The following is a 15,969-nucleotide window of genomic DNA, read 5'->3' on the forward strand; positions in this document are numbered from 1 at the left end:
GGCTACTTGAAGAAGAAGAGCACCAAGGTCCAGCACGATCGGGCAAAATTGGCCATTTTAAAATCTTTACTCCGTTCCTGTTACACGACAACGAGCAAAGTGGGGCAGCTGTAATACTCAATTTAACCAGCCGAATAAACACCAAAAGAAAAATAAAAAATAAAACACAAAAATAAATAAAAATTAAATAACAGTCCAAATGTCTAGTTATACAAACCCGAAAAACTAAGCCTAATACCTAGCCCTAAACAGTTTCCAGAAATCCTAATTTTTAGCAACCAACAGCGCTGTAGCAACCAAGCCCCCAACCCACGCGCAGCAGCCCTATACACGTCCTACGTACGTCTCCACAGCTGGCTGTACCTGCAAGTGTAACAAACCAGCAATACTAGAAGATATACACGAGGATAATAGGAAAAAAGAAAAAAAGACAAAAAAGGAAAAATAATTCTTTGTAATAAGCGACAATATAAAAGCCAATCGATTCATTTTGTAATGAGGGATACACAGATTTGAATAGAAATACGAAAAGAAAAAAAAAGAAAACAATCAGAGTTTTTTTAAGGTGATTTGAAATCTCATTTTCTACCTTCGATTATTTTGCTTTTTGTTTCTTGAATCCTTTTTTACTTATGGTACATAGAAAAAGAGAGAGATTAGAGGACGAGAAATTTACCTGATCGGTGTCGTTGAATCCTCATCACTTTGTCATAATCGAAGGGTGAATAGGGATTTAGGGCTAGAGAACGACGTAAGAGAGAAAGGGGGATGAATATTGTATAAAAAAAGGTTATAAAAATAATCGGAAAATAAAATATAAAAAGGGAGGTGATTTTCTTTTAGATTTTTTTTAGTCTTCGATTTTTGTTTCTTTTGTATGCGCAAAAGAGAAATAAGTGAAAGAATAGAGGGTTCTTACCGTCACGGTGTGCCATCGGAGCTCCGTTAACTTCGTCCGAAATCGGAGTCGGATGGGACTTCAGGGTTGTAGTCCTAGAGGGAAAAGGGGTCTTTATTTCTGCTAGGTTAAAAGTTTGATGAGGGTTTTGGGTTTCAAAGCTTTCATTTGGTTTTTGTATGGTGCGAGAAACGGTACCGTTTGGGGTCTGACTTAATGGCTCTAAAACGGTGTCGTATTAACATTATAACCCATTAATCCGTGTGACCCCACCTGCTCTATGGGGGATCCGCGTTTTTTCATTTAATGGGTTATTTGCAACCATGACCCCTCCGCCTTGTAACAGTATTTTAATTCGATACTTTTTTTATTTCCTTTTTAAATTTAATCTTTTATTTTATTTTTGTTTCGATTTGATCCGCATTGAAGTGCCGCGTTTTGAGATAGGGGATATTTCCCTTTTTAGTCCTTCATATAATTCGCTCGTTGCTTTTCAATCCCTAGTTTTATTTTTTATTTATTTCATTTGTTCCCTGTTAATTTTGTTTAATTTCGTTTTAACCCTGCATATTGTTTTTGTTAATTTCTATTTTATTTTGTTTCCCATTAATTCAGTTCGAATTGTGATTTAGTCCTTTTTATTTTTTCTATTAACCAGCTTATTAATTAATTTATTGTTATTACTATTATTCTATGTAGTGTTTATTTTAAACTTTATTTTGAGTCTATTTCATATTTATATATATATACAAATTGTTCATTTTAAAACTTTGGCATGTATAATTTATTGATTGTGATTTCTCTTTTTGCCATTTTTTTAGTATATATTTTAAAATTGATTATTAATTCATTTGATGTTTAATTGTTTATATTGATATTTGCATCATAGGATTAAAATTATTGTTGCTATTCTTGTTAACATTTATCTATTGCTTGGTCATTATTTCTTAGTGTGTGCTCGGATTACCAATTATCTTTTAAGTTACACATTATTATTCATCATGCTACATTTGTTTTAAAAATTGTGTTTCATTAAAGCACTAAAATCATTCTATTCCGTAAATTTTTAAAAATACTCGATGTTCACGATTCTCGAGAGGATTGTGCCCTAACTTACTGGGCTTCAATTCTTTTCGATGAATTTAGATAGCCAAGTATTTCTTTTGCCATAAAACCATACAAATTTTAAATAAAAGTTTTTCAGGGTTTCGAAATGTTAGATCCTAACTCACTGGATATCACATTTTGCTACCTCGAATTAAGAATTTCTAAGAAAATAAAGACAATATTCGGTATTTGGAATTTTGAGAAATTGTGTCCTAACTTACTAGGTTCCGATTTTTTTCGTTTGACCTAAATAGCTAAATATCTTTCTAAAGTTTAAAAGCATGAGTGTTAAAAGTCAAAAGTCAAGCTTAATTTTGGGGATTGGAACTGTTGTACCCTAACTCACTGGGTGTGACATTTTACTTCTCCGAAATAAGAGGGTTTTATCATCCAATTCAATTTATTCAAATTTTTCTTTTAAGAAAAAATGTATTTTAGAATCTTCTCAAATTTTCGACGCTAAGACATTAAATAATCAATTTGGTACCAATTCTGGGCGTTACGAGGGTGCTAACCCTTCTTCGTGCGTAACCGACTCCCGAACCTATTTTCTCAAAATTCGTAGACCAAAAATCATTTTCAAGGTGATCCAATCACACCTCAATAAAAGATCGGTGGCGACTCTAATTTTCGTTTTTAAGTCGACTACTAACTTTTTGTTTTCAAAAAGTGGTTTCGACAAAAGATCTTGGAAAAAAGTTTTGTCTTGGCTTGCAAATCAAGCATTTAAAAGATGGAATTCATGTTCGTCAATCAACTCATGTGGAAAAGATATCAAAGAAATTTTACAAGGATAAAGCACACCCATTGAGTACTCCGATGGTTGTACGGTCATTAGATGTGAATAAAGTTCAATTTCATCCTTGTGAGAATGATGAAGAGTTTCTTGGTCCTGAAGTACCATATCTAAGTGTCATAGGGGCATACAAACAACACAAGACTTGATATAGCTTTCGTTGTAAACTTGTTAGCAAGATTTAGTTCTTTTCCAACACGTAGACATTGGAATGGAATTAAACATGTATTTAGATATCTTAAAGGGACCATTTATATGGGGTTATTTTATTCAAATGATTCAAAATTCATTTTAGTCGGCTATGCTGATGCTGGATACTTATCAGGTCCACATAAAGGTAGATCTCAAACATGATATTTATTTACATGTGGGAGTATTGCCATATCATGGCGTTCAACAAAGCAAACATTACCTGCCGCTTCTTCAAATCATGCAGAAATAATTTCAATGCATAAGGCAAGTGTGTGTTTGGCTAAGGTTATTGACCCAACATATCCAGAAGATATGTAATCTGGCTTTACAGAAAAAAATGTCAACATCTTATATGAAGATAATGCAGCATGTATGGCTCAATTGAAGGGTGGTTACTCAAAGGTGATAGAACAAAACATATTTCACCAAAATTATTCTTCACCCATGATCTTGAGAAAAAAGGTGATATAAATGTTCAACAAATTCATTCTAGTGATAATTTAGTAGATCTTTTTACTAAGGTATTGCCAACTTCAACATTTGAAAGACTACTAGACAAGATTGGAATACGCCAACTCAAAGATGTAATGTAATGTTGCCATTAGAAGGAGTCTAAAACAAGTTGTACTCTTTTTCTTTAACCAAGGTTTTATCCCATTTGGTTTTTATAGTAAAAGTTTTTAATGAGCCAGCTTGTAGTAGAAGATTGTGTATTTTTTTTCCTTTATTAGGTTTTTATCCCACAAGGTTTTTCCTAATAAGGTTTTAACAAGGCATATTAGTTACCAATGGACATTCAATGGGGAGTGTTATGAATATGTTCTTAAGTGGATGTCCATCATGATTAAGATAAAGTTTTGGTGTATTTTAATTCTAATAGTTATTAGAATTAGATCTCTACTTCTTTCATATTTCTTGTGCCTATAAATAGAGACTCTAATGAAGCATTGTAATCATCCCGATTGATCAATAAAAATACGCTCTCTATTTCCTCTCTCATTTTTTTGTTCCTTATTCTCTGTCTTTTATTTTATAACAGATTTGTAAATTTTTAGTGTTTTATGTTCTTGTCAAATATAAATTATCTATAAAAATAATAATACATAAGATATTTTTAAAAACTTAAATATAACAATAAATTATATTTAAATAGATTCTTTATATAAATATTTAAAGAATTTAATATAATAATTCATAAAATATAAATTAATTTATTTTTTATATTTTTTAACTAATTAATATAAATAAGGGTATTTCGATAATTATTTCATTTCAAACACAAACGTCAAAAAATTTTGGTTAGGTGGAAAAAAACACTTTTTCATTATCCTGTTCTTTTATTTTAGAGAGTAAAATCATTAAACAGTATTTTCCATCCACATTTTTGGAAACTATATCGAGGTAGACAAAGAAATTAAAGCAATTAAATATATAAAATAATTAAAAGAAAAACTAACCCTATCCCCCTCTTTATTCGTGACAACCAAACTCCATACCAGAGCATTTCTTCTCTTTAGAGCATTCTGATATGATCCACCTCGGTGTTGAGTCGAGTCGTATTTGAGTTGCCTGATCGTCGATGAGAAAGTTTCGTTCTGTTTCGAAAATGGATGAATTTTGGTTAAGTATGGAATTGTATGTTGAAATAAGTTTAAGGTGGCTAAAAGATAGATGGATTTTAGATGGAATAACTTTGGATGGGCTCAGTTTAACAAAGAAGTACAATAGAAAAAGTAAGTGATGGAGATGAATAACAAAACTTAAACATCAAGAAAGATTTGATACTATAACGAGTATCGCCCCAAATCTTATCTGGTTTAAGGTGACAGTTGGGAATAGGTTGATGGACCTCGACCCGTTACTTAGCAAAGTAGGAACCGAAGGTATATTTAGATGGATGAATGTCACACCAGGGTTGGTGATAAGTTCAGAAACAAGTTCAGAATGACACCACTAGCTCGCTAGATAAGTCACTCGAGTCTCGTACGAAATTGGAGAGGAAGTTAACCTCACAGAAACAAAGTTCCATTAAACAATTTGGCAAAAAGTTTAGCAAAAGTCCCTTTACTTTGTAACTGAAAATGACTTGAACAACCACTTTATTTAATTTGTAACAGCCTTGAATTGTAACGGTTATAAGCTGAAGAGACACCTACAATAAACACATTAAAATGAACTTATTAAACATGTTTAAATACTAATTAAACATATCAACGATAAATACTTAAATAAATGAGCTAAACATATGCATCAATTATTCCAACAACTAGTTAATTAAAGAAGCATAAACTTATTAAATAAAGTTCAACAAAAACACTTATTAATTAAACTAAGACGAGTTGAATAAATGTCCAGCAACTCATTTATTAAACTAAGATGCTTAAATGCATGGTTTGAAATGCAGATTAAATGAACACATGAGTTACTTAATGCAAGACTTAATTTAATGATGCAGACTTAAACTAACATGGGAGTTACATAATGCATAATTTTATTAAATGCAGTACACACAAAATGCAAGTCTAAAATTAAAAATATGCAAACTTATTAATTTAAATAAAACTTTATTGAATTAAAAAATGTCCTTAAAAATATTGGCCCAATAATCAATCAAGCCTAATAGATGTTTCATCTTGCACTTGGGCCTTTCAAGTTTAGGCCAATCTCGATGTCATCAAGATGTATCGAAACATGATGCGACCAGGTTCGCATCACATTCTCGAACCTCTTCCTCTCCAACAGCCCGTTTCGTCGTTCTATCTCGCCAGGGAATAAGCTTTGAAACGTCTCTAGAGACTAAATCGGCTCTACCTTATGTCTTTTCTACTACTTGAAGCCGCAATTTTGATCCCGAAAATCAATTGTTTTTCATTACTTCCGCGTTGGAAAAGCACCGTTAAAACCCCAATTGCAATAATAAGCGGTCAAAATTCTCCTTTTAACTTACACAAATCTCAATGGGAGCGCAGCCTTTAGAGATTGTTTGAAGTCGCTTTTGGGAGAGATTGGATCATTTTGGCTTGAGATGTTTCCTAATGCTTACATTCATAACTCGCCTATCATTGTTTCGGATCACAGTGCAATTTTGTAAAACAGGTGTGGCAAAGCAAAGTTGATGGTACTCCATATCGGCTACCAACTAAACTGAGGTTGACTAGACAGGCGCTTAGAATATGGAATAAAAATTCGTTTGGGAACTTCATGAAAGAGAGAGATTACTCTTAAAAGAGGTAAGCGAGACACAAATCAACCTAGTATGCTTCAAAAACAAAAACTCCTTAAAGGTGAGCTATAAAAACTGCTTGAACAGAAGAATCGAAGCAGATTAATACGATACAAGTCAACAGAAATAATATTCTTACATCACTCTTTCTTTTCGTTTTTTTCTAAAGGTGACCAATAGTGCCATATTTCTGGCCCGAACATTAATCTGGAACAGCCAGAATTAATGGTGAGTGGAAATTGACAGCATTGGTTCATAAAACTTTTAAAGCAAAGTCTTGGGGTCAAAGTAGGAATGTCTCCTGGGAAATATCTAGGGTTAATTTTTGAGAAAATGAGGTATAAAACAGAGTTTCTACAACCGGTAATAGAGGGAACTCATAAGAAACTTCAAGGATGGAAAGCTGATTTGTTATTGGCAGGAGGCAAGCTCACGTTAATAAATTTTGCTCTTAACAATTTGCCGGTGTATCATCTTTCTTGCTTTAAAGCCTCGAACAAGGTCTGCAATACCATTGATAAGATCATTAGACTTCTATTGGAATAGTAACGGGTCGGGAAGATGAAGATGCATGTGAAAAGTTTGGAGTGGGTTAGGCAGGTTAAAGGAGCAAGGAGAGCTTGCGATCCAAAATAACCCAAAATGATGAACCAAGCTTTTTTAGCCAGACAAGCATGGTGCATCTTCAAAGAATCTAGCTTGCTGCTAAGTAACACGATTGTGAAGAAATATTGCAGAAGGAAGAGCTCCTACGCCAAAACCTATAGATTCACGGATATGGAAAAGTATTTTTTTTATGGTAGAGAGTTAAGCAACAGGGGGATTGATTGGCAAATGTGGAGCGAAGATCGCTTAGTTATTTGTGATGGTACGGTGAAAGAAATAGGGTTGAGGGTCAGAGGCGAATCTAGGAGTTCATGCTTTTCTTAAAATGAAAAATTACTATTTAGGCTCTTTAGATTCTTTTAAAATTTAAATTAGTAAACATAAAATTACACTTTGGTCCCTCATAAAATTATAAAATTTTGATTTAATCATTTAAAAATTATAAAGATATAAACTATAAAAAATTAAAATTTCATTCGGCCTCCCTAAAAAATTGTTCTAGCTTCGCCCTTGTTGAGGGTTCGATCCAATCGAGTCGAATCGAGTAAAAGAATTTTGAGTTAATCGAGATGATAGTATTATTTTATTATTCTAATTCGATTTGAAAATATTTTGAATCGAGTCGAGTGAAATGAAATTCAAATCGTGTCAAATCGAGTAAGTTGTTCGAGTAAATTTAAAAAAGTAAACATCTTAAATTAAAATCTTGTTATGATATAACTAATTTTATATTAGAGCACATATAAATTTGACACCATATATATTTAAAAACTTTTTCAAAGCAAAATTAAAAAAAAAATACTTAAATATCATAAACTTAAATTGTTAACTAACTTATTTAAGCCCCAAAATTATTATTTTAAAATTTTTAAAATTTTATTTATCTATATATTCTTTATATTTTTTTTAAAAAAACTTTATAATTTTTAAAAATTATAAATTTTGGAACTTTTATAAATATTTCAAAATTTGAAAATTATTTTGAATTATTTTGTAATTTTTGTTTAGAGAGACTAATTTGCTAATTTTTAAAACTAGCAGGGACCAAAAGAGTATTTACACCAATCTGTTATTCGAATCATTCGACTTATTTGAATTGTAAAATTCAACTCGACTCAAACTCGAAACTTGAATTACTTATTAGAGTTAACTCGAAAAAATCAAATAATTCAATTCGATTAACTCGAAGTTCGAATTTCTTTTTATCTTTTCGAATCAAATCGGAATTTGATTAAAGGAATACGTCAACAAAAGGGAGTGCAAATGTTGAGTCAATGAATCATGATTCAAGGGTCTCGAATGGAACTCGCACTGCTGCATGTGTTCACGAGGGAGTGCAAAAGCTTTCAATTGGACTGATCAAAGACATTAAGTTGCTCCAAAATGATGTTTTAATCCAAGTTTACTCCAGAATAACTCCACATTGGAAGAATGAGGTAAGGACATGGACTCTGACTCATCCAAAAATAAAAATTATGTTTCCAATTCCCAATCTAATAGAACCCTTGTTTGTGTACCAAATGAAATTTAAGTAATTTACTAAATATTAAAAAATATAATATATAAAAATAAATATACTTGTAATAAATCAACTACAATTATGAAAAGTATTTTAATAATATATTAATAATATAAATAAAATATTACTTTTAATGTAAATATAAAATTATCATTTTAATCTATCAATACATATTCATTTATTATTCTATTTCAATATATTCTAAACTTGTGATTTATGTTCGGGTTAAACTTTTGAAAAATGTATGGATTAACAATATTAATTTTTAAAAATATAATTTCTATATATTTAAAAAAATATTTTCATCAAAGACATCACTATTACATCAACAAAATCATCAATGAATGTCACGCGATATCAGCTAGCAAAAATTTTGATCGCTAATTTACTAACAATCATCATCAACAAGATACCATATAATGTTAGATAGTAAAAATGTTGATGGTTAATTGTCCAATTTTTCATTTGACAAAATAGAAACAAAACTCAATGCATATTTATTTCTATTTCAATTCTAAAACTGAAGAATCAACAGCAAACAGTCAGTTAGCCTCCAAAAGTTCTATCTACATACAATCATAAATGTATACATGTATATGTATATATGACATCCAACAAACTGCATAGTCGGCCGTTTGTTGTTTTTACTTCCTACCGCTGCAAACTGAAAGTTCTGCATACTAATAGATTTGTTGTAGGAAGAATCATGATAATTAGCGAGTCATTTCCATTCAATAAATTAAGGAAAATTGTGCCAAAAGCAAGCCAACCACAATCTCATGTACATATATTCCAAAAACTTATTAGTTTGACTTTGAAAAAACACCTAATAGTCATATCATTATATTCTTGGGAAACAAGTAAATCCAAAATCTACTAATAAACAATTAAAAAGAGTGAGAATTGTATGACTTCCATGGACCGTCTGACATCAATGCTTTCAAAAGGACAAAAACTAGCCCTTGGAGGAAAAATGTATGCTTCTTCTAAATTGGGATATTATTATTATTATTATTGAGTTAGTGTCATGATTAATTAATTATCAATTTAATTAGGAAATGACAAATATCTTTTTCTATTAAATAACTATTATTACAATCAAAACATAATTTATATGATTTCTAAATAAAAGAACTAAAATTAATATATCTAGATTTTGAATTTGTGTTTAATAGATTTATATATAATATTTTACCCCTACACTAATAATATTCTTGAGTAAACTTAAAAAAAAATTACTTTCTACATAAAATGTTTTCTCACCAAATTCCATGTATTATTAATTAGTTTTAAGCTAAATATTTCATTATTTATTGTATGTTATTTTTAAACATATATATTTAAAATTTACAATTTTCACCGCATGTATAATAGAATTTCTAATTATTATTATTATTATTATTATTATTAGTCTGCAACAATTCAATCTTGCACAGCAAGTTCTTGAACGCCAAATTACAATATACAGATATTTATAATACATAAATTAAATAGAAATATAAGTAGAGGTGATCATGGGCCGGACCTAAGCAAAAATTTAGGTCCATTTGTTAGGTTCGATTCTGGTCTGGTCTAAAAAATGGGTCTAAAAATTTTTTCAAACCTGATTCGAATAAAAATGTTAAAATTCGGGTCTGACTCGGCCTGTCCATATTAAATTTTTTTATATTATATTATATTATATTATTTTTTACATAATTTTTAAATATATATAGTATATCAAAAATACTAAAAATATTAAAATAAATACTGTAATAAGGCCCAATCGGCCTGGGCCCACGTGTAAAAAATAATAATGAACCAAAACAGAGAGTAAAAACCCAAATAAAGATGTCATTTTTACAAGCCCAATATCATTAACTGGCCCAAAAGCAAATATTCAGAAGCAACAGCAACCCTAGCCGCATGTGCCTCCAGCAGCCTCCAGTGCCGCCAGCAAGACTCCAATCAGCGTACGTCTCGGGGCCAATCTCCTCTCCACGCGCGCACAACCACCTGCAAAAACGGAGTAAAAGAGTCCCAGTATTGTAAAACAAAAAAAACAAAGTGTTTTCTCGGGCTATATAAAGCCGAACTTGTATACTAAAAGTGGGGGATATTGTATCGAGAAAATACAGAGAAAAAGAGAAAAAATCAATAAAGAACAGAAAATACGAGTTTTTTTAAGGTGATTCTTTTAGTTTTCTTTGCAATAACCATCGTTTTTTATTTACATTTTTTTTATATTTTCTTTATTCTTCATTTTATTTCAAAAAAAAAAACAAAGAAAAAGGGGGGGATCTTACCTCTTTCGTCGAAGACGCCGGACCGTCGCCGTATCCGTCGCGATTGGAACGCCGGCATGGGCCGAGGGGCGGCGCGAGGACGCTAGGGATTAAACCTTAGCAGAGCACCAGAGAAACATTATTTTTTTTATTTTATTTTTCTTTACCATCTGTTATAAATGATTTTTAGGGGAAAATTTGATTTAAATAACATTAGCAAAACGGCACCGTTTTGGCCTAATATAACCCGCGCGGTGACCCGACCCGGTGGGGAGGATCCACGTGTTTGGCTTCAAAGGAGAAATTGCGCGTTTGGCCCCTCTTGCAACGTGCTTCAGATAAATCCTGTTTTTTTAAAATTGGGTCGCAGATTTTATTTTTGTTGCAATTTGATACCCCGCTGCGTGGCGTTTTGGGAGGGAGGGAATAATTTCCTTTTAGTCCCCCATGGTTGCTCGCGCGTTTGAATTAATCTTTTTTTTAATATTGTTCTAAATTCGCCCCATTTTTTTCGTTTTTAATTCAATTTAACCCATTTTTGGTTTTTCGTCATAGTTATGCTGTACCATTGTTTTATTTTATTTTATTTATTGTTATTATTAACATTATTATTATTTCATTCATACATACGCATTTCTTATCATATAATATACGTGCACATCTTTTTAATATGTGTATACATATTTAGGCCTTTATAAATACATGCATATTTATACATACGTTTTTCTTTATATTTATTTTCTTAGCTTTTATATACTTATTATATATACTTATTCATTTTATTTTTCTATTTTGTAAATCTATATACATATATACCTACGTTTTTTTAACTTTTATATACTTTATATTGTATAGACATATACTTATACATTTTTTATAAATATATACACATGTACATATTTTCATATTTTTATGTTATTTTTACAATTTTCAAATACATACATGCATTTTATTTAATTTCATTCCTTATTTTTGTTTGCAAATTTACTTGTATATTGTGCTTGTATATATTTTGTAAATACAAGTACATATATATTTTAAATTAAGGTATTTGTTTCATGATGTACATTAACCTTTTAACACGCCTTTTAGAAAACACATATTTTGGTTGCGCCAAAGCATTAAAATCATCATATTTTATAAATTCCCAAAATATTTGGCATTCATGATTCTCGTGAAAGATCGTGTCCTAACTTACTGGATCGCGATTATTTTTCGATGACTTTAGAAAGCCTAGTATTTGTTTTGCAACAAATTCCAAAATTTCAAATAAAGCTTATTCTCGAGGATTCAAAATGTTGGGTCCTAACTAGAGGTGCTCATGGGCCGGGCCGGGCTGGGCCGGGCCTAGAAAAAAATTTTGGCCCGGGTCCTAGGCCCGGCCCGGGAAAAAATTCATAAGCCCGGGCCCGGCCCGTTTTTTAAATAAATACCAAAAATTTATTTTAAAAATTAAAACAAAAATTAAAAAAGTATTTTAAAAATATTTTAAAATAAAAAAAAATTAAAAAAGTATTTTTAAAAAATTTAAAACTTTAAAAAATTAAAAAAAAGTATTTTAAAGTATTTTAAAAATAAAAAAATAAAAATATTTATTATATTCGGGCCGGGCCGGGCCAGGCCCGGGCCAAAAAAGTGGTGCCCGAGGCCCGGCCCGTTTTTTAATCGGGCCTCATTTTTTTGCCCAAGCCCATATTTCGAGCCTATATTTTTACCCAAACCCTCCCATATTTCGGGCGGGCCATAGGGCGGGGCGGCCTCTAGTCCTAACTTACTGGTCCTGATATTTTGACTTCTCGAAATAAGAGTTTTCAAAAGCAAAAGGCAATATTTGGGTATTTTGAAGATTTAAAAACATTGTGCCCAACTCACTGGGTGTGGTGTTTTATTTCTTTGGAATAAGAATGTCTTATTATTTTGATTCATTCATGAAATAAAAAATTTCCTTTTAAAATCTTTTCAAATTTTCGACACCAAGGCATTAAAAAAAATCAATTTGGTACCGATTTTGGGCGTTACGAGGGTGCTAATCCTTCCTCGTGCGTAACTGACTCCCGAACCTGTTTTCTCAAATCTTGCAGACCAAAGTTATTTTTAAGGTGGGCCGATCACACCTTAATAAAGGATCGGTGGCGACTCCAGTTTTTTTTTGTTTTTTTAAAAGTCGACAACTAAATTTTTGTTTTCAAAAAGCGGTTTCGACAAATACTTTTAAACAAATTGAAAATAAAATTTAAAAAATATGTATACTTAAATAATACTAAAATAGATGCAACTTAACAAGAAAATGTCTCTAAAATAATAACAAAATTAACAATAAAACAAGTGTTATACAATATCAAACAATAACAACAAAATAGTAGCAATATAATAGTGAAATGGTAGCAAAATAGGGAGAAAACAATAAGAAAATATCATTAAAATAACAAAAAAGAAAAATTTTTTGGCATTTAGTGAATTCGAGCTGGACTGGGCTCGGGTCAAAAATAGATTACCCAAGGCCCAGCCCGTTTTTAAAATGTGCCTTATTTTTTGTCGAAGTTCATTTTTCAGGCCTATATTTTTGTTCAAACCCTCTCACTTTTCAGGCAGGCCTTCGAGTCAGGCCAGGTGGCCCGACCCATGAGCAGGTCTAAATATAAGGAAGTAAAAAATGAGAAAGAAATGTTTTATTAATAGTGTACTGGTAAAGAATTTATTCAAGAACTATTATTAGTGTAGTGGTAAAGAATTTATTTATAAATAGAAAATGTAACGTTTGTTAACTTTGTTGACATCCATATGACAATCGATATTTATAACATGTTAACAATTAATTAATTTTTAAAATTTTTAAAATTAATAAAAATATAAAAATTATAATATATATTTATATATTTTTAAAAATTATAACACATAGATTGACATGTTAATGCATCTCAGCAATTAATTAATTTTTTAAAAATTTTAAAAATTTAGAAGAAATTTATAAAAATTATTTTAAAATTTTAAAACTTTAAAAATTATTAAAAGTATAAAAATTATAATATATATTTATACAATTTTTAATATTTTTAATATTTTAAAATTTTAAAATAATTTTTATAATTTTCTTCTAAATTTTTAAAATTTTAAAAAAATAATTAATTGCTGAGATGCATTAACATGGCAATCTATGTGTACCATATCAGCAAAGTTAACACTTCTCAATAAACAAATGTATGGAAGATTGAAACCTTTTAAAAGAAAAGAAATTTTGAAACATTGAATTTATTCATTAAATCTATTGGAAAAATCATATTGAAAAAAAAAAGATTGATGGCAAAAAAATATTCAAAAATACAATTAAGATCATTTTGACAAAATATGCAAATATTAGTGGCCAAATTTATCATTAAAACTATTTTTTTATCTATTGTAAGGTAATTGGACAAATAGCACAAATTTAAAAACTAAAAAAAATAAAGAATAATTAAAAAACTAAAATGAAATTATTTTTTTGTAAAGTTGGAATCTCACACCTAAATCCAGACGTACACTGGCATCTTAACTAAGCTATACATACCTCATAAGGGGCCCCAAAACTGATGATGTAACAAGGGAGGATGTGGGAATTCATGTATGTACTCCAAATGATATATTTTCTGGGAGCTGACAGATCGTCTACGCCGGAATCAAACTCCGGCGAACTCGGATGAAACCAATCATTACAATTACCGGTCACTAGTTCTTGCTTTCCCAAAATAACGCGGCATAACAACAAATGCCTCACCCCAGTTTCATCCACCTTTGAACCCAACACACTGCAAAATCATAATTTTCTTATATCTTTATTCAAAAGTCACTTTTGAGCTATAGATCCAATTGTTTTGATTAATTTGTCAAAACTGTTAAAGACAAATCAGTTAAAATTTTTCATTCTAAAACTTATGGAATTTGAATCTTTTGAAAATTATTGGATAGCTTCTTATATACTAGTTTCGCTTAAATTGATTAATTATTAATCTTTCATTGTTTCACTTTATTTTAAAAATATTCAAACAAAAGTTTGAAAATAAAATTTATAACAGATTTTGGTATTCAAAGTAAAATACTGTAATTCAGTGTATATTTACTTATTATCAGTGAAATTGATGACGTTATCTATAAGCATTATCTTTATTGAGTGCACATAGATTTACATCGTGTAATGCATAAATTTATACACGTAAATGTTGAGATTTTTGTAAAAGCATCAAATACAATCAATTGCTTCATAGTTAGAATGTTGATACCTAAAAGCATAAGTTGATACAACTACTTCACTAAATCTTGACACTTATTTCACAAGATTAATTTATCAAAGAAGCAAGTGTGTGAAATGGATCAAAATCTTTCATGAAAGAAAAACATGAATCTGAAATCTCTTAAAAAATTTATGATAATTCAAAACATATAAAAAAAACATAAGAAAGCAATTGAGAGAAAAAGATTACCTGTCAGAGGAAAACTTTGCAGCGAACAAATAAATGCTAGTTCTATAACAATATTGATTTTCAGCAGTCTTAATATACCAACTAAATCCATGCTTCAAAATCTCGCAAATCTCATCCTTCGAAGCACTATACCAAGCGTACTTGATATTCGCATCTCCGCAGCACTTGCGGGCCACTGCCTTGGCCAAAATCTGAAAGTTTTTGGCCTTAACTTTTGCTGAGAAACTAGAGTTGAAGGTTTTATGAATCGCAAGGATCTTTATTTTCTTACTCGAATTTTCTTCGATGCCAGAGAAAAATCCTGTTCTCACGATCGAATATTCATAACTTGATTCATGTACCTTAATCAAATCATTCTTGGCAAAAAAATCGAAACTATAACTTGATTCAACCTCGTCGTCTTCAGACATAGCGTCTGGAACTCCATCATTATCTTTAGCAATAGTCACCGAATCTTGATCATCTTCTTCAACGATTTGGTTCATTAATTCCATTAAAAATCTGCAAAGAATGAAGAAAATAGCTTCTTTTCACTTTCTTTTTACTGACAAGATTAGAAAAAGAAAAGAAAGTTACAGTACCAACATAAGAAAGGTTGTCGTTGCCTTATCTTTCGGGAGTTTATATATAGCTCTTATAAACTTGTATCATAATAACCGTGGTAAACCACAGTTCACTCAACTATACGAATTTTTTTATCTTTCAACTTTTAAAATTTATAAAATGAAGACTAACTAATCGATATTGATTCTTTTTTCATTTAGGTTGCTTGTCTTACCCCAGGTGACATGATAATTGAAAAAATTAGTTAATGATAATTTTGATTTAGTCATAATTAAAATAAAATAATTTTCAAAATTTACAAATAATATTAATTTGAACCTAATTCAAAAAAATTAAAAAAAACGTA

General features: G+C 30.3%; 1 protein-coding gene across 1 annotated transcript; it reads right to left on the minus strand.

The window, feature by feature from the left end:
* Positions 1–13,975: 13,975 nt before the first annotated feature.
* On the minus strand, positions 13,976–15,638 carry LOC107921473 (probable inactive poly [ADP-ribose] polymerase SRO2). Its single transcript, XM_016851323.2, has 2 exons — positions 15,060–15,638; positions 13,976–14,387 (listed from the first exon to the last, which is right to left on the minus strand). The coding sequence occupies exons 1-2, from the start codon at positions 15,551–15,553 to the stop codon at positions 14,135–14,137; spliced, it is 747 nt and encodes a 248-aa protein (XP_016706812.1). The 5' UTR covers positions 15,554–15,638; the 3' UTR covers positions 13,976–14,134.
* Positions 15,639–15,969: the final 331 nt, after the last annotated feature.

This window comes from Gossypium hirsutum, chromosome D01 (genome assembly GCF_007990345.1).
Source record: "Gossypium hirsutum isolate 1008001.06 chromosome D01, Gossypium_hirsutum_v2.1, whole genome shotgun sequence".
NCBI lineage: Eukaryota > Viridiplantae > Streptophyta > Magnoliopsida > Malvales > Malvaceae > Gossypium > Gossypium hirsutum.

What these genes read in the sequence shown, in the direction of transcription:
- LOC107921473 (XM_016851323.2), bottom strand. Translation starts at nt 15,553, where the DNA reads ATGGAATTAATGAACCAAATCGTTGAAGAAGATGATCAAGATTCGGTG. An exon ending in GCAAAGTTTTCCTCTGACAG is followed by an intron (nt 14,388 to 15,059) that starts GTAATCTTTTTC and finishes ATGATTTTGCAG; the next exon opens with TGTGTTGGGTTCAAAGGTGG.